At 44.8% G+C, this 19,737-nt stretch overlaps 1 protein-coding gene across 3 annotated transcripts; it reads left to right on the top strand.

Moving 5' to 3' along the window:
* The first annotated feature begins 2,607 nt into the window (after window positions 1–2,607).
* LOC137524507 (chemerin-like receptor 1) lies at window positions 2,608–18,283 on the top strand. 3 transcript variants are annotated; one of them, XM_068244461.1, is made up of 3 exons: window positions 2,630–2,671; window positions 6,999–7,188; window positions 15,542–18,283. In XM_068244461.1, the coding sequence occupies exon 3, from the start codon at window positions 15,547–15,549 to the stop codon at window positions 16,642–16,644; it is 1,098 nt and encodes a 365-aa protein (XP_068100562.1). In that variant the 5' UTR covers window positions 2,630–2,671; window positions 6,999–7,188; window positions 15,542–15,546; the 3' UTR covers window positions 16,645–18,283. The 3 variants fall into 3 exon arrangements, with proteins under 3 accessions (XP_068100563.1, XP_068100562.1, XP_068100561.1); XM_068244462.1 differs by lacking the exon at window positions 6,999–7,188 and having other exon boundaries at window positions 2,608–2,671; XM_068244460.1 differs by lacking the exons at window positions 2,630–2,671; window positions 6,999–7,188 and adding an exon at window positions 13,566–13,645.
* Window positions 18,284–19,737: the final 1,454 nt, after the last annotated feature.

Below are 19,737 nucleotides of genomic sequence, written 5' to 3'. Positions count from 1 at the left end.
AACTGGATCCACTCCAGAATTTGGTTCTCTCTCTGGACAGGTGCTCAGGTGAGAAAGTGGATCCAGTCAAGGATTTGGTGTCTTCTCCGGGACAGGTGCTCAGGTGAGAAAATGGATCCAGTCCAGGATTTGGTGTTCTCTCTAGGACAGGTGCTCAGGTGAGGAAGTGGGTCCAATCCAGGATTTGGTGTTCTATCTAGGACAGGTGCTCAGGTGAGAAAGCGGCTCCACTCCAGGATTTGGCGTTCTCTCTGGAACAAGGCAGGTGCGAAATTTAAATGGTAATCGGTTCAGTCCAAAGCTGTGCTCCTCTGGGAAACACATGGTGTGCTGCACTGAACAAATAAGTTACCGGAGTTCTATAAATGGTAAAAAGGTAAAAACAGTTTGAAAGGCAGATAAGTAATGGCTAACTTTCACATAGACAACTGATCAATTAATCCAGTTGACTTGAAAAATAACCGACACCACATTTGGCTGTTTCCTCACCACTTCAAATAATGTGCCCAGACGGCAGCTGTACAAAGCATTCTAATGATCGTGACCAGTGGCCTGGGTTATGGTCTGCTGCGCTTGCCCGGGTGCGCCGTGCGCCTCTTGTAATTGCACTCTCGTGGCCGGCAGCGCTCTGTGCTTGTGCAGTTCACAGAGACTTCAATTGCGCTGTCATGGTCTCTCTTAGGCTCCCTGCACACTGAATGCGATTCCGATTTTTAATAGTTTTTTACATCCGGTTCCGATTTTTAATCGTTACTGCATTTTTTCCTCTTTTTTTCTGTTGATTGCATTCAGGGAAAATCAGAATCGCAAAACGGATTTGCGGTGTGCAGGGAGCCTTACTGGGGGAAAATTGATGCATATGACTGTCTCTTGTCACCATGGAAAGGAGCAGACATGTGATTGGGTTTCTGTATTGATTGACAAACTTTGCACCAAGGGGCGTAACAGTAGCCATAGCAGATGCTATGGGGCCATGGAGCAAAGGGGGCCCATGTGGTACTTAGACAGAACCCAAGGTGAAAATAAACTGATGAGATAAATTGTATTTATCCTCCTACTCCTAAAATGAACCTTTTTTTTTAAAGATATCCATGGTTTTGTTTTACATTTAAACATGTATAAAGTAGATTGAATGTTTTGTTGTCTCTGCTCAGTGGCAGCCTAAGTTGAATTCTGCTAGGAAAACTTTTATTGCTGTAATTTGAGGTTTACTATATTCCCGATGAGACAGAAGCAGTCACTTCCATGCCCCAAAATTAACTCTTTCAGGCAGCAAAATAAAACAAGTAAAACAGTCTGGTTATCAATTTGTTTTGCATTGTACATACACCTGTTTATCTCATCATGTCATGTGTTGCATTGAGTACACTTTAATATATTCACCATTAACTTTCTTGTGTTCCTCCACTCTCAAACTTTGTCTCAGAGCCCATGAACTATATGAAGTGTTGATTACATGAGAATGTAGACTGCCCAATTAACTCATATCCATAGGGTAGGGGCAGGTGGCATTGCTTAAAGGGAACCAGAGGTGAACATTTCACACAAAATAAACATATCAGTCGATAGCTTGTAAATAATAAATGCTCTCCCTGATAATTTCGCCACTCTGGTGTGCCTTCTTGAGTGTTTTTTTCTTATCCATTATTGCTCCAGGAAAAATCAAATATTGCTGCCAGCTCATATCCCTTCTGCTTCTGGGTTATGAGTTGTTCTGGATGTGCTGTCTAGGCTCTATGAAACTATAGACAAGCAGGGCTGCTGCCTTTCATCTGTGTGCTTTCAACTTTATTATTCTGGTATGCTGTGTGGCTGCCTGTAGGAAGTGTCTCCCATAGGAATGAAACTGCACAGATAATAATGGCGACTGCACTGTGCACACAGATCACACAGCAGCCACACTTGTCTTTTGCTTTTAGAGCTTCTTTCTCAACAGAGCACCCCTCCCATGTCATCAGAGCTCTGAGTATGCAAAGCAGGAGGGGGTGGGCTTGGGCTTGAAAAGACTTCACAAAAGACTCAGCTATAATGATTCCAGGTCAAACCTAGACTGAAGGCTCAGTCAGGGATTCTTATCTGAGCTGATAACAGGCAAATTGTGCAGAGAAGAATGAAACAGAGAGGAGGTTAGGTGTTTACTGTCATGTTCCCGCTGATAAATGTAGTAAAATACATAAGGGTGCTGTGTCTCTGGTTCTCTTTAAGAGTGCCTAGATGTGAGGGCCCCATGAAAGTTTTTTGCTATGGGGCCCCATGCTCCCTAGCTACACCACTGCTTTGCACTGACTGCACCCAAGTGTAAGCTCTTAATCCAAAAGATTTCACTAGTTAGTATGAAATAAAGTTTGATAAATGTGCTTCAACATATGTACTAAAACATGGAAAGAAAGTTTTTCATTTATTATTTTGAAAGACTTGTTTATATTTTGGCTTGTTGTCATAGTGCTGTCCCTGGGTTCCTTGTGCTGTACAAAGAACATGCCAGCCTTTTTCTTTTGCTTATTTTAGAAGTCTTAATTTCCATGTGAAGAAGTGCAAAATTCCTCCCTCCTGCTAACACAGTTGTTGGAAGATAAGCTGTTTGTAATGCTTCAGGCTATCCTATCAGTCATACAAATCCTTTGAATAAACTAAACGGTCTTCACTGGACTTCTGGAGAAGCACAAGCCAGGTATGAAAACATAATAATATAATAATATTGTAAGCAGCCTTAAAGGGAACCTAAAATGATACCAGAGATGAAAAGTTTAGGAGAAACGTGGGAAACAGGTATGTATGTGAAGCTGTCCTGACGGCCGCCGCTCACCCTCCCCCCTATAGTTCTCCCCCTTTTTGTAGCTAAATGGACCTCGGCAGCATCTTCCTGTTCGCCGCAGTCAGGCATCAGTGCACTGGCACTGGTCTGGCTGTGCATGTCCTACAGCATGCTGCCAGGAGTGATCTGCGCGTAATTGTGATGTCATACACAGAGCGTTCCCAGTCCCAGCCACAGTTGTGCACTGTAGGACGCTTGCAGCCAGGCCAGTGCCTGCACAATGATGCCTGACTCCGGCGACCCCCAAAAGGTTTCCGGGGGAGCATTTAGCTATGGGGGGGGGGGGTTGAGCGGTGGCCGTCAGGACAGCTCCCCTGACATGCCTGATCCCCCTGGTTTCTCCTAATCTTTTCAGCTCTGGTATCCTTTTATGTGACATGAAGTGATAGACGTGTATGTACAGTGCCAAGCACACAAATCACTAGGCAGTGCTCTTTTCTTTTTTCTCTGACTGAAAGAGTTAACATTCAGCTATGCAACTGACAGTTTTTCTCCAGGTTGGGACCCTGTCAGACTATCTCTAACTGATAATGGTATGGGTTTACTGTCATAAATTACTTTCCTGGCAGAACTGGGCTTCTGAGAGTCAGGAATAGTTATAAAAGATCAATAGTTCATATATTTTACCACTCTGTGACAGGGGACAGACTGATTAAGCTGAGACAAAACAATAAATCTACTTTACGTTTTTAAACATAACCTAAAACTGTGGGATGTCATTTTTAGGAGTAGAAGGATAGATACAATTACTTAACGTATCAGTTTCCATAACCTCTTTCCGACCGCCCACTACCTATGGGCGGCGGCAAAGTGGCACCCCCAGGACCGCCTAACGCTGATCGGCATCGGCTCCTGGGGGACTGAATTACCAGGGATCGCATCCGCCGGCATTAGGCTCCGCCCACCCGCAACGTCAACCCGCCGGCCAATTAGCAGCGCCGGCGTGTTAACCCCATGATCTGCCGCAAAGCAAGTGTATAATACGCTTTGTAATGCATACAAAGCGTATTATACAGGCTGCCTCCTGCCCTGGCGGTCCCAGTGATTGAGGGACCACCAGGGCAGGAGGCAGCCCCCCTGGTAAGCACACACAAACACTGATCCTACCCCCCCCCCCCCGATGGCCCACAGCACCCCTCAGACCCCCCCTGATCACCTCAGACCCCTGTTTTCACCTAATCACCCATCAATCGCTCCCTGTCACTATCTGTCAACGCTATTTTTTAGATAAGGTCCTAAACTGCCCCCTGGGGGCACCCACACCCTCAGATCCTCCCCTGACCCCCCCCCCCCCGTGTACTGTATACATCTATCCTCCCCTGTAATCACCCACTGATCACCTGTCAATCACCCATCAATCACCCCCCTGTCACCACCTGTCACTGCCACCCATCAGATCATACCCTAACCTGCCCCCTGCGGCCACCTGATCACCCGCGCACACCCTCAGATCGCCCTCAGACTCACCTGATCACCTCGTCAGTGCATTGCTTGCATCTATTCTCCCCTCTAATCACACCCTGATCACCTATCAATCACCCCGTCACCACCTGTCACTGCTACCCATCAGATCAGACCCTAATCTGCCCCTTGCAGGCACCCAAACACCCGCCAACACCCTCAGATCACCTTCAGACCCCGCCTGATCACCTCCCAAGTGTATTGTTTACATCTGTTCTCCCCTCTAACCACCCACTGATCACCCATCAATCACCCCCTGTCACTGCTACCCATCATACCCATCAGATCAGACCCTCATCTGCCCCTTGCGGGCACCCAATCACCCACCCAAACCCTCAGATCCCCCTCAGACCCCCTTCCGATCACCTCCCCAGTGCATTGATTGCATCTATTCTCCCCTCTAATGACCCCCTGAGACACCCATCAATCACCTCCTGTCACCCCCTAGCACTCCTATCCATCAGATCAGGCCCTAATCTGCCCCCTGCGGGCTTCTGATCACCCAGCCAAACCCTCACCCGCCACACCGCAGTGACAGAATTTTTTTTTCCTGAGCACTGCTGGTCTCTACGACTTAATTGTAGTGAGACCAACAGTTATGCTACACAATACGCAACCGCCAATCCAAGAAGCTATCTTGCCCAGTCTTTTTGGTAGAAACCACTCCAAGTTTCCGAACTTAACCTTTTTTGGGGCCTTCTCCTTAACATGGGTCTAGTCAAAAAGAATGTATTGCGGTCTTATTGGTCTACGCACCCAATACATCACATGCCCATGTTCTCTGCTGCCGTGTCCAGGTCACGATTTGAGAACATCCTGCGCTTCCTGCCCTTCAGTGCCAATACAACCTGTCATCTAAGAGGCCACCCTGCTTATGACCGGTTCCACAAAATTCGGCCCCTTATAGACCACCTGTCATCAAAATTTGCTTATGACCGGTTCCACAAAATTCGGCCCCTTATAGACCACCTGTCATCAAAATTTGCAGATGCTTATACCCCTGAACAGTCATTTTGAGGCATTTAGTTTCCAGACTACTCTTCACGGTTTTGGGCCTCTAAAATGCCAGGGCAGTATAGGAACCCCACAAGTGACCCCATTTTAGAAAGACACCCCAAGGTATTCCGTTAGGTGTATGATGAGTTCATAGAAGATTTTATTTTTTGTCACGTTAGTGGAAAATTACACTTTGAAAAAAAAAAAAAAAATCAATTTCCGCTAACTTGTGACAAAAAATAAAATCTATGACCTCACCATACTCCTAATGGAATACCTTGGGGTGCTTTCTTTCTAAAATGGGGTCACTTGTGGGGTTCCTAAACTGCCCTGGCATTTTAGGGGCCCTAAACCGTGAGGAGTAGTCTAGAAACCAAATGCCTCAAAATGACCTGTGAAATCCTAAAGGTACTCATAGGACGTTGGGCCCCTTAGCGCACCTAGGCTGCAAAAAAGTGTCACACATTTGGTATCGCCGTACTCAGGAGAAGTAGTATAATGTGTTTTAGGGTGTATTTTTACATATACCCGTGCTGGGTGGGAGAAATATCTCTGTAAATGGACAATTGTGTGTAAAAAAAATAAATCTCATTTACAGAGATATTTCTCCCACCCAGCATGGGTATTTGTAAAAATACACCCCAAAACACATTATACTATTTCTCCTGAGTACAGCGATACCACGTGTGACTCTTTTGGGCAGCCTAGGTGCGCTAAGGGGCCCAAAGTCCTATGAGCACCTTTAGGCTTTACAGGGGTACTTACAATTTAGCACCCCTCAAAATGCCAGGACAGTAAACACACCCCACAAATGACCCCATTTTGGAAAGTAGACACCCCAAAGTATTCAGAGAGGGGCATGGTGAGTCCGTGACAGATTTCATTTTTTTTTTTTGTCACAAGTTAGCAGAAATGGAAACTTTTTTTATTTTATTTTTGTCACAAAGTGTCATTTTCCGCTAACTTGGGACAAAAAATAAAATCTATGAACTCACCATGCCTCTTAGTGAATACTTTGGGATGTCTTCTTTCTAAAATGGGGCCATTTGGGGGGTATTTATACTATCCTGGAATTTTAGCCCCTCATGAAACATGACAGGTGCTCAGAAAAGTCAGAGATGCTTCAAAATGGGAACATTCACTTTTTGCACCATAGTTTGTAAACGCTATAACTTTTACCCAAACCAATAAATAAACACGTATTGGATTTTTTTTTTAATCAAAGACATGTAGCACAATAAATTTGGACAAAAATGTATATAGAAATTTTACTTTATTTGAAAAATGTCAGCGCAGAAAGTTAAAAAAATAATTTGTTTGACAAAATTCATGTGTTTTTTGATAGAATATAATAAAAACTAAAAGTCGTAGCAGCAATCAAATAGCACCAAAAGAAAGCTGTATTAGTGCCAAGAAAAGGAGGTAAAATTCATTTAGATAGTAGGTTGTATGACCGAGCAATAAACCGTTAAAGCTGCAGTGGTCTGAATGGAAAAAAAGTGCCTGGTCATTAAGGGGTTTTATGACTGCAGTCCTTAAGGGGTTAAAGTGTAACCGAATGGGGGTTTAGTTATCAAATATACATACCTGGGGCTTCCTCCAGCCCCCTCAGTCCCGATCGCCAGCCACGACGTCCTCTTTGTCCCTTTCCGTTTGCACACTACTGGCCCCGGCCCATGCGCAGTGCAGCCAGATGCACTCCCCTGTTTCGCTCCTGTCGCTGCAGGTGAAGAACGCTCCAGGCAACGTGAACGCGGTGGGAACGTGGCCGGCCGCGCATGCACAGTTGGCCCCTGGACCAGAGAAGGCGAAGAGGACGCCATGGAAGTAATCAGGCCGGAGAGGGCTGCAAGAAGCTCCAGGCCAGTAGTGGGCTAATCCCCCATCTCAAGGTCACTTAAAGTTTCACTTTAAAGGTATGCTCTACACCAGTGTTTCACAAGCTTATTTTATGACTAGTTTGTACATGACACCATTGTATTTACCTATGATTCATTTCTTATGGACAGAGCTATACAGGTGAAACTCGAAAATTAGAATATCGAGCTAAAGTCCGTTTATTTCAGTAATTCAACTTAAAAAAAAATGAAACTAATATATACAATAGGAACCCTTTGCAGGTGTTTTGGATTCATTAGCTGATTACAGTCTGACACTTTGAGTCCAGAATATTTCACAATATCCTAGTGATCTGAAACGTTGATTTTGGTGTTTTCATAAGCTACGCGTAAGCTATAATCATCAAAATTATAACAAATACAGGCTTGAAATATCTCACTTTGCATGTAATAAGTTTATTTCATATATTAATTTTACCTTTTAAGTTGAATTACTGAAATTGATTGACTTTTGCACGATATTCTCATGTTTTGAGTTTCACCTGTACGATGGGGGACATGTGACTTGAGAAGCCTCCTCTGATTCGCCGGAGTCGGGCAGCAGTGCGCAAGCGCTGGTCCGGCTGCACACGTCCTACAGCACGCGGCTGGGAGCGCTCTGCGCGTGATGTAATCGTGATGTCCTGTAAAGGACAGGCAGTGACACAGGGCCAGATGCACTGTATGCTGGTAAAGTTGCCGTGTGCAAGAAGCGCACAACAATTTCACAGGTACCACGAGAACACCGCCCGTTAGCCCATTAGCACCACGCACATTACCAGGTTAACATCAGTATTTATTCTAGTGTTCATATCTATTTTGTACAGCAGTGCATACATGTAATATACCGGCGTATAGAGCATCAGGTTCATAGTATTTCCAGTGTAGAAAATGCCATTACTATAGGAATACGTGATCATTTTTACTTTCTCCAGTATTTACTGTGATAGTCTTTCAGAGATTCTCCATAACAGAAATGATGCTCTGTGCTCTTCATCTAGTGACGCTATAGTTTAATTTGTCGTACTGTTCTTGTGTGATGTTTCTTACTCCGGTTTAATGTTTGTCATATATCACATTTTCCTTCCCCATATAAGGTGCAGCGCATCCTCACTGGTATCCAGCCGCTAGCTTGTCCTGCTCTCAGTCAAGTCTGCAGACTCAGCGAGTATTAGAAAAAATAAGATATTTTGCTTTGGATTTCTGCTTCTCATGACCTCTTCCTCTTTTCTGCAGAATTCAGGCAAATTGTTTTACCAGAGTTGTGCATGTGCTTTTATTGCAAAGTTAGATGGAATGTATCTTGCTATAGATGGGAGCTCTCTGTATGATATAAATATGGTCCTTCCTTAGGGAACAGTGAAATGCCATTCATTTAGTAAGTGATGGTTTCCTGTGTGTCAGTCCATTCACACAGAGGAGTACAGGCTTTTGCAGTGTCCTAGATAGACCATGAGTGGGAGGACTGGTGTATGGAGCCAAGGGGATTCTGGGGCCCCGCCAGGGGGACCCACCATGAAGCACATGAAGGCACTTATTAGACACTTGTCTAGAGTTGTAAGTTGTGAGGGGGGATGCTTGCTGGTAAAATGTAGATACTGAATGTTATTCAATAGCCGCACTAGCTTTGTCTATCGTGCAGACCTTCCTGACACCCCCTGGAGTGCAGAGCTGTCTGGAAAGGCTGTAAATCTTCTGGCAGTCCAGAAAAAAAAGTTTATTTTCCCTGTCCAGAAAACCTGACAACAAAGAGTGCGGAGAGAAAAAGCTCTCTGAACAATTGTTCTAATGATTATGTTTGTTTAGCCACTGATCATACAAAGGTTGTACAGAGGTTTGTAGACATTCCCTAAATGTGCCCTAGGGAGGTCTTCTGTTGTGTACACTACAGAGCCCTACCCTCAGCTCCAATCAGAGGCTGAGGCTCTACACAGCACAACACCAGGAGAACAGACAGCAGAGTGAGGCCAGGGTCACACTTAGCAGAATTACATGCGTTTTCCCCATAGCACATAGTGGAAAACTCATGCAATTCTGCTAAGTGTGACCCTGGCATTACTTGCTGGCGCTGCTTCCCCCTGCGTTTGTCTACATGTGGCATTCTGTCTGTCCTGTCTAGAATAATTTCCAAAGTGAGCAAAGATTCTACTGGTCAGTACTTATTTTACCACTTCACGGTCATCCTTCAAGAGCCTGTGCTGTATTATAGAATGATGTGTCTTTCCCCCTTCAAGATCCTGCACAGACCCCTTCTGCTACCAGAGCCCCTCTTCAAGAGCCCGTTCTTTGATTGCTAGAACAGTACTAGCAGAGCCTCCCTTCAAGAATCTCTATTACGTGGCTCTTATGTTGTTATAATATTTACCCCTTCTATCTCATGTGCTTTAAGTAAAACCTTGGTAACTGTATTTAAAGGGAAGGTTCAGGGATGCTGTGAAAAAAATAAAAATCCAAATCCACTTACCTGGGGCTTCCTCCAGCCTGTGGCAGGCAGGAGGTGCCCTCGTCGCGGCTCCGCAGGCTCCCGGTCTCCTCCGGTGGCGCGCCCGACCTGGCCAGGCCGGCTGCCAGGTCGGGCTCTTCTGCGCTCCAATGTGCGGCTCACTGGTGCGCGCTGACGTCATCGGACGTCCTCCGGGCTGTACTGCGCAGGCTCAGAACTACTGCGCCTGCGCAGTACAGCCCGGAGGACGTCCGATGACGTCAGCGCGCACCAGTGAGCCGCACATTGGAGCGCAGAAGAGCCCGACCTGGCAGCCGGCCTGGCCAGGTCGGGCGCGCCACCGGAGGAGACCGGGAGCCTGCGGAGCCGCGACGAGGGCACCTCCTGCCTGCCACGGGCTGGAGGAAGCCCCAGGTAAGTGGATTTGGATTTTTGTTTTTTTTCACAGCGTCCCTGAACCTTCCCTTTAAGCCATATGTTTTTCCAAAATGCTCTCCGGACGAAGACAAGGTCAGGGCGTTCGAACTGGAAGAAGTCTGTAGCGTATGCGCAGTTTGGGCCATTTGCATAATGCACATCAGCAGTTTATACAGAACACTGTGGCTGTGCTGCCTGCAGCCTCCGGAGCATTATGCACGTACTCACAGCAGCTGTCAGCAGTACATGAGAGGCTGAACTGCACAATGCGGGGCAAAGACTTCTTACTTGGGTTGGGGCCTAGGTCGGTCCAACTTGTAGCTGAACAGAGCCATGGGTAGGGGAACGGAGGACACAGTCCATGCTCAGCATTATGAACAGAAGTATGGACACTGCTACATTTAAAGTATATCTGAGGTGAAATAAAAAGTTCTGCTTTACTTACCTGGGGATTCTTCAGCCTATCAGTTCCAGCTCTACAATTCGGTCGCCCTCCAAGGTGTCGCTGTCCTGTCCATAACACTGCCGACCAAAGCTCAGAACACTCCCAGCCACAGGAGCCTGAATGCAAAGGTCGCAGAAGCCAGCAACCCAGCTTAGGTCAGCGATGTTACGGACAGGAGAGTGGCACCCTAGAGAGCGGCGGCTTTGCTCAGAAATCATTATAGCTGAGACTGTCTTTTCTAATGTCTTTTCAAGCCCAAGCCTGCCCCCTTTTGGCTCTGCTATAATGACTCAGCTATAATGATTTCTGAGCAAAGCCAGACTGAATGCTCAGTCGGGGATTTTATCAGGGCTGGTAACAAGCAGGCAAAGCAGTGAAGAATGAAACAGAGAGCAGGGTAGGTGTTTTCTCTTATGTTCCCACCAATATATATGGTAAATTCAAATGGGTGCTTCATACATGATTTGTGATGTGCTCCTCCCACCTGCTGAATTCCTTCTCAGAGCCTGCTGCTATCAATACAGCAGGTGTGTTGGTTACCTCAGCAACAGCAATTCCCCTCACACACTGCACTGTCTGAGAGACCTTCCTAGCTCCTCCTATTATACAACCGTTTTAGAAGGAATCTGCACTATTTAGTGATTTCTTAAAGGGGCACTACAGCGAAAAACTGTAAAATTTAAAATATGTGCAAACATATATAAATAAGAAGTACATTTTTTCCAGAGTAAAATGAGCCTTAAATTACCTTTTCCTATAATGCTGTCACTTACAGTAGGCAGTAGCAATCTGACAGAAATGACAGGTTTTGGACTAGTCCATCTCTTGATAGGGGATTCTCAGCAAGGCTTTTATTCTTTATAAAGATATTCCTGAAAAATTATTTAGGCCCCGTTCACATCACAAACGCGGATGGCCACGCATGCGGAATGCAACGCATGCATACGCACGCCATCCGCGTTTGTGTGCGTTGCGTGACTGATCCCATCACTGAAAAGTGAATGGGACAGCCACGGGTTTTTACAAAAAATGCGTGCAGCATGCATTCCCGGACCGCACAGGTCCAGAACGCATGCAGTGTTAACATCAGACATTGCACTCTATGCAATGTCTGATGTCGTGCGTGTCGGCCACCTGCACGCGTTTCCAAAACGTGGCTGGAAACGCGTGCAGTGTGAACGGGGCCTTAAACAATGATGCTGGCCAGCTTCCCTGCTCGCTACACAGTTTTTTGGCAGTTGGACAGAGCAACTGCCATTCACTAAGTGCTTTTGAAAATAAACATATCTCTGAGAATCCCCTATAAAGAGATGAACTAGTCCAAAACCTGTCACTTCTGTCAGATTTCTACTACCTACTGTAAGTGACAGCAACATAGAAGAAAAGTAATTTATGGCTCATTTTACTCTGGAAAAAAAAATGTACTTTTTATTTGTATATGTTTGCACATATTTTAAATTTTACAGTTTTTCGCTGTAGTGCCCCTTTAAAGAACAAGCGACACCCATGCTAACCTAGTAATAAAAACACATATATAAGTAGATAAATACTACCTCTACTTACATAACAGATATATTGTGCTATCCACGTAATGATTCCTGTGAATTTTACAATGGAAAAGCAGAAAATCCTATTCTAGGCAGTGGCCATCTTGCCAAGCTAATGCTGACATCATATCCTTCCTGACTCTCGTTTCCCCCCCCCCTCCCTTCTCTTGCTCATTGTGTATTCATTAGCTGCCCTCCTCCCAGAGTCTTCAGACACTCCCACTGAGGTGTATACTAACTACTGCACTGTCTATTTTTTTATTTACACATCCAATCACTGAGTCACCTCAACCTTGCTTGTAAACACAAGTAATCAGAGGGTGTTTCTGATAAGCAGCTAGATAGGGAAATAAATGGAAGAGGAGGAATATATTATAGATAAAAAGAAATCCCAGCATTCAACTCTTTGGCACTGTTTGGCACTAGGGCCAGTGCTCCTAAAGGATGTGATAACTACAAACCATAACAGCAGAAAAAGTTTTGCAAGCTTTGAATTGTATCTTTAGCATCTTTATCACTTAATACACTCAGACCAGTTGCTGTTGAAATTTGATTTTTATGGTGACAACACCGCTTTAAAGTGTCCAATAAATTGGATATTTCTTACTTGCCTTCCTCTGCCAAGGTTTAAAGGGTAACTTTGAGGGTAAAGATCAGGTAAAAGGTTGGGGGTAGTGCTGGGGCTTCGTCAGGGTAATGGTTACATTTAGGCCCCTTTAACACTAGACCTCTTTCTTTGTGTTGTTACCCTTTCTGCATGTAGGGTAACGCAACAGCAAAGAAAGTCCATGGGGCCTAGTTCACTTACCCTGCTGCGTCACGCCAAAAGTTCTCGACCAGCCGCAAAGTCAACAGCACGTTACCGTGCGACGAAATGCATGCAAGTCAATGGGCAACGCAGAAATTTTACATATGTTGGTGGTGGTGTGCATGCACAGAATTACACAAATACAATGAGGAAGCAGGGAGTCCAGCAGGAAATAGGTAAGGGGCGGCGAAGGGCAGGCAAGGGGAGCGGAGTTATGCATATGACCTTGTCGGCACACCCTGCCGCAGGGTAATGGAAATGTATTTTTCCGCGGTGCGATGCAATGGGGCAGCACATCGCAACGCTTGCCTCAGGTGTAAAACCGGCCTAATGTACAAAATTTGGGAAAGGTTGAATAGGTACTAATAGGTTAAGGTTATCCTCAGACAGGGCAGGTGGGGAGGTTAGTGTTTAAGAAAAGGCAGGGGTCATGGTTTGTCCTGAGGGTTAAGGGCTAGAATAGATCAGTCAGGGGGACTATTTTCAAAGCTAACAGGAGTTTGAGCCAATGTCCAGTATCTTGCACCTGGGTGCACCCCCCCCCCCCCCCCTCCCCAACTATGTACATCAGAAAACATGCTTACGTTCTTTACACTCAATTCTACTTTGTAAGTGGCATGCATGTTTTACTGTAGAAAATGCCTCACAAGATGCCTATGAAATTGACATTTTCACATACTATGTCACACATAAGCCCTCACTGTTGATATCTTATCCTGCAAAAGCAGTCCGCAGTTCCTTTATCTACACAGTGCACCTTGCAGGCACACTCATCCTCACATAAGTTGTTGACAAGAACAGCAACTCATCTGCGAACCAGCTCTGTGCACAGGCAGGTAGGAGACTGCTGTATTTATAAACTATAAACAAAAAGAAAGGAATGTATGGGACTTCTGAGGGAATAATCAGTATTCTTATTTGTAAAACTATACATGAAGCTAAATGTGCGTTGGATAGTGTTGTTGCAAAGAAAACCATCTCTAAATTTAAAAATGCATTTTGTTTTTTATTTTTGTTTGTTTGTCCATCTACTAGCAAGATGTGGTAACCAATCAGTATCTACCTGATATCCATCATTTTCCACATTGCTCCATTAGATAATAGACCAGATATCCTATCTTCTTTTCAATTTAACATCAGACCTATTGAAATAGTATATACAAAAACAATAAATATAAACCATATATATGTATATATATATATATATATATATGTATACTGTATATATTTTGTCCTATACAATCTAGGTTTTCTCTGGGATTCTACTTTATAGGCATTTTACAGGGAAAAATAGACATGCTGTATTTTTTGGACTATAAGACTCACAGACAAAAGTGGGGAAAAAGTCACTGCGTCTTATAGTCCAAATGCAGGGAGTTCCTGACTTGTGAACACCTGCCAATACGAACCTCCAACCCGCCGCAATGTCGGACACAGGGGGACACAAAGGGGCATGGAGGAGGACACAAGGGGGACAGAGGCAGACACATGGGGGGGGGGCACAGGAGGACACAATGGGGCAGAGGAGGACACAGGGACACACAAGAGGTACAAGGGGGCATGAGGTACTAAGGGGGCATAATCCACAAGATATCCCTTCATTATGGATGCACCAGGTTTAGTATATATATTTTTTCCCTGGTTTTGTCCGCTAAACCTAGGTGCATCTAATAGTCCGGAGCGTCTTATAGTCCACAAAATACAGTAAATGCAGAAAATACATTTTTTTCATGTTTCACCCTTACCTAATTTGCATGAAACAAGTGCCACTGCTATAAAACACCTTAAAATATATTCTTTGGCTTTTTTCAGTGAAAATGACACCATTTATACTTGACAATTGGGCACGTACTTGACCATTATCTCCAGGTGACAGTTTAGTGGATACTGTACAGATGCATGGCTAGTGTGCATGCATCTGTACAGTAAGTACAGGTTAATGGGTACAAGGAATTAATAGGCTAGGTAGGAGTTAACAGTTCATTACTTTTGATGAACAATTGCTATTGGCATTAGTAGCAATCATTCACTTTTAAATGGGTGCACATGCGTGCGGACGTGCATTAACACTGAGGTGGATGTATGTACAGGAGCATGTGTGCACATACAGGAACACTCATGGGCATCTTTCATTTCTGGATGTTAAATTAATGTCCGACTAATACTAGGGGCACATCTGGCTACTTATACTAAGGGAATCTACCTACTAATACTAGTGGCACATCTGGTTACCTACACTGAGGGGAATCTACCTACTAATATTGGGGGTACATCTGGCTACCTATACTGGGGGGAATCTACCTACTAATACTGGGGGCACATCTAGCCACCTATATTTGTTGTTGTCTTATGTGACTGTTGTCATTGAGGTAAGCCACTTCACCTTTTACATTTTTATTGATCTTAACCTTTTATCTAAACCTGGGCATCTCTTTTCCCCAATTGTGTGCATTTTGAGAGCCAGACATTTTTTACCAAGAAGAGTGACTGGATCCAGTCCATTGCAAACACCCTAAGTGGAGTTGGGTTTATTGTCTCCATCTGCTTAGAGTGATTGGTTGCCCCTGCTTCAACCCACCTTTGTGAGTAGCCCTCTTTATGACTTAGTGCCTCGCTCCATCCATTCTAAACATACTATGCTCTCTGGGCTCCCCTTGTTTTCTGTCTTATTCTTTAGGGTGCCAAGACACCCCATCCTTCTATGTATAATTGTGTGTCATTTTGTCTTTCAGGCTCAATGGCTGATGATGAACTGCCCGAAAAGATCTGTAACTTCTACTGGGACATCTTCAACGTTCCCGAGCTTGAAGCCCTTCCGCCCAATCAAGACAACCCTAATGTGATCCAATACGCTAGCTTCACACTGTCTATACTGGCATGTTGCATCGGATTGTTGGGCAACGCTATTGTTATTGCTGCCACGATATTCCTCATGGACAACTGCAAATCCAGAATATGGTTCCTGAACATGGCCATTGCTGACTTCATTTTCATGCTTTTCTTGCCATTCAATGCAGTTTATGTAATGAAGGCGAACTGGTCCTTTGGATCTCATGTGTGCAAATTTTATCATTTCCTTACCTTCGTAAACATGTACGCCAGCATCTATCTCATCATTGCGCTAAACATCGACCATGCCTTGAGTGTTGCCAAACCCATGTGGCACCTGAAGTTCCTTTCCAAGAGAATATGTTACTCTGTCTGCTTTCTCATTTGGTTAATGTCTACATTTTGTAGTATTCCTGTTCTCATTTACAGTGATGAACATGAGTATGGTGAGAACATGCAGTGCCTATTGTTTTCTGGAGATGTGACGTCCATTGCTTATGTCAATAGTGGCAACTCTTCATTAAGAGAAGGCTTCAAGAGCTTGGATCGGGAAGACTGTAAGGTGCTGTTTAATGACACAAGTGGATTTGATTCATGGCGCAGAATGTCTTCAACCACAACCAACCTTTTTATTTTGCTTCATGTGATTGGCTACTTTATCCCGCTTTGTGTTATTCTGGTCACAAATTTGGTCATTATTGTCAAGGTGAAAAATTCCCAGACTCCATCTACATCCAGGCTTTATAGAGTGGTCATTGCAGCGATCATAGCATTTTTCCTCACACGGACCCCACTTGTCTTGGCGCAGATCATATTCCTGGCCTCTGTTAATGTTATGGAGTATACAATGATGTATAAAGTCATTTTGTTTTCCCCGCTCTTGTCTAGCATAGCTGTTGTCAATAGCTGCCTGAATCCAATCATCTATGTGTTGCTTGGGAAACAATTACGAAGCCGGATTTGGAGTACATTGACAGGAATAAGAAGCACATCATCTAAATCATAACCTCAGAAAAAATAATTGATATTTTGTTTTTTGTTTCTTCTTCAGGCTACATTCACAGTGGCCGTTGGATTGCATTCCCTGTGACAGCAGGAACGCAACATAATGGATCAGGAAAGCAACACCGCATGTTATCTATGTGTTGTGCTGCTTACTGTCACTGTTATGCTTCACTGTCACTGTTAACGTAGATATTTTGTGGTAACCATGCACTGTGAACATCTCATAGGTGCAGGGTTGCCAACCCAATTTCTTAATTTTCCTTGACAAAATGTTCAAAAAATCTGGACACCCCAAGGTTTGGATGGACAGGGGGCGGAGTCAGTAGCGAGTTTTTTAGGAAACTTCTTGTGAATTTCGGAGAAAAGAAACATAGATGAAGCTATGTGGACACATTTCACCAGTAAATACACATGTGGGCATGGGCAGCACCTGTCACCAGTAATGTGGGCATGGGCAGCACCTGTCACCAGTAATGTGGGCATGGGTAGCAGCACCTGTCACCAGTAATGTGGGCATGGGCAGCAGCACCTGTCACCAGTAATGTGGGCATGGGCAGCAGCACCCGTTACCAGTAATGTGGGCATGGGCAGCACCTGTCACCAGTAATGTGGGCATGGGCAGCAGCACCTGTCACCAGTAATGTGGGCATGGGCAGCAGCACCTGTCACCAGTAATATGGGCATGGGAAGCACCTGTCACTAGTAAATACAGTACATGTGGGTAGCACCTGTAAAATAATAATAAAAAAATAACACATTTACTCACCTGCAGACTACTCCTCTCCTGAGTTCCGGCCTTCCTCCAGCGCAGATCCCCCGGTCTGACTCTTTGCAGCCAGCAGCTGCAAAATTCCGGCGTTCAGCCTCAGCCTCACACTATAAAGGAAGCAAGGCTGCTGGATAGCATTATTCCAAATATCCTGAGGAAGACATCCGTGGATGTCGAAACATGTCAATGAATTGATCGATTGGGGCGCCCCATAGATCGATTGGAATCTTGCTACATCACCTGCTTAAGCGCGGTGCACTATCCGCATTGGAGTACGGTGCAACTAGCTGAAACGCAGAGACGCAGGAAGTGAAGGTAGCTGGGACGCACGGAAGTGACGTCAATCTGCAAGGAGCTAGCCGACGGAGTCCGGTAACACCGCCGCAGGCAGCGGCGTGTGTAAGTGAACAGACGTCACTAGCGTATAAGCTCTCTTTACGGAAGACCCGGACTGTGTGGAAGCGTATCCGGGGATTGAGTGAGTACATTTATGAGTGACCCCTGGAACTGATTCTGAGCTGTGCTAACTGCTCGCTATCTGTACAGTATAGGAGTTCCCTTTGGCTCAAACGGGGCTGCAGCTTTGTGAAGGACTATCTGATATTTGCAGCATGTTGCTAATGTGCATACGAAGTAGTCCAACTATGGTACCATAAATGAAAGGATTGGATGCCTATATCTGCAGTGCTCTTTTATATATCTTTTGCAAAAAGATTTTTTCTTTCCCTATTTTTTTAAAGGGTCACCAGTAGGCTTGTAGTAAGTGTGTGTGGGTATTTGAGTGTATGTTTGGTTGATATATATGCACAGCATTTTAGCTCTATGAGAGCATATACTTTTTTACAATAAAAGAGAAATGTTTCAAGTTCTACATTCCGCGCTCCTTTTGTTTTGTTATATTTAGAGTTAGAAATAGCCTTCTCTTATATATGGGCATGATAACCCAGCACATTTTGTCCATAGCCACCTCCTAGGAATGCTATCCAACCAGCACAAATGAGAAATAGAAAGGATCTCATACACATACAATCTGGATTGTCAACCCAGATTGGTGTTTTTAATTAATCATTTTGGGCCTCGGTGGGGCCATCCGTATTCAAAGTATCAAGTATCAGTGGGCACAATCCAATCTTCTAGGTTTTCTCCCCCAGTGAGATAATGTTCATCTTCTGTTTAAAATAACTTTTCAGCACTCTGCAATTGAAAAAGTACAAAAACAGTAGGTGAAAAGGTTCTGCCAAAAGGTGGCTTAAGTCATTTTATTGATAAGATGTGGTCTACAAAAAAGCAAGCTGACACCTCTTCAGTCCCTAATAAACTCTGCTGCCTATCTCATCCACCTCTCATCTTGCTCCTCTGGGGCAGCCCCTCTCTGCCAATCTCTCCATTGGTTACCAATCACCCAAAGGATACAGTTTAAACTCATCAAGCTATCATACAAAGCTATACACACATTTTCACCTCCACACATCTCATTAATGTCCAGATATATTCCCGCCCGGAACCTTTGCTGCTCCCAGGAGACCCTCTTGTCCTCTAGCTTATTCACCTCCTCTTACTCCCGCCTCCAGGACTTCTTACGAGCGTCACATCTCTTTTGGAACTCTCTCCCACAGCCTGTTCGCCATGCTCCAAGCTTGAAAACATCCACATGTACATCTAAAAACACACCTGTTCAGACAAGCCTATAATTTGTTGTAGGTCATAATGGAGGCGCATGGTTTCATTTGCTAAATGCTGTGACTCCTTCACTATTATGCAAGGTTAGCCAGGTCTAGGTGCCCCCAGTAAAGGTAGCCAGCTATAGGCCACCCCAGTATAGGTAGCCAGACATAGGTGCCACCAGTATAGGTACCTAGTATAGTTGCCCCGGTAGGTGCCTCCAGAATTGGTAGCCAATATAGTTGCCCCCAGTATAGGTTACCCATGTAGGTGCCTCCAGTATAAGTAGCCAGTATAGTTGCCCCAGTATAGGTTACGCAAGTAGGTGCCTCCAGTATAGGTAGCCAGTATAGATTACCCAGGTAGGTTCCTCTAGTATAGGTAGCCGGTGTAGTTGCCCCAGCATAGGTTAGCCAGGTAGGTGCCTCCAGTATAGGTAGCCAGTATAGTTGCCCCCAGTATATGTTAGCTAGGTAGGTGCCCCTAGTATAGGTAGGCAGTATATTTTCCCCCAGTATAGGTTAGCCAGGCAGGTGCCTCCAGTATAGGTAGCCAGTATAGTTGCCCCCAGTATATGTTAGCTAGGTAGGTGCCCCTAGTATAGGTAGGCAGTATATTTTCCCCCAGTATAGGTTAGCCAGGCAGGTGCCTCCAGTATAGGTA

Source organism: Hyperolius riggenbachi, chromosome 7 (genome assembly GCF_040937935.1).
Source record: "Hyperolius riggenbachi isolate aHypRig1 chromosome 7, aHypRig1.pri, whole genome shotgun sequence".
Classification (NCBI taxonomy): domain Eukaryota; kingdom Metazoa; phylum Chordata; class Amphibia; order Anura; family Hyperoliidae; genus Hyperolius; species Hyperolius riggenbachi.
Note: the sequence above shows the minus strand (reverse complement) of the source record. Positions and strands in the feature narration are given on the sequence as shown.

What these genes read in the sequence shown, in the direction of transcription:
- LOC137524507 (XM_068244462.1), top strand. Translation starts at nt 15,547, where the DNA reads ATGGCTGATGATGAACTGCCCGAAAAGATCTGTAACTTCTACTGGGAC.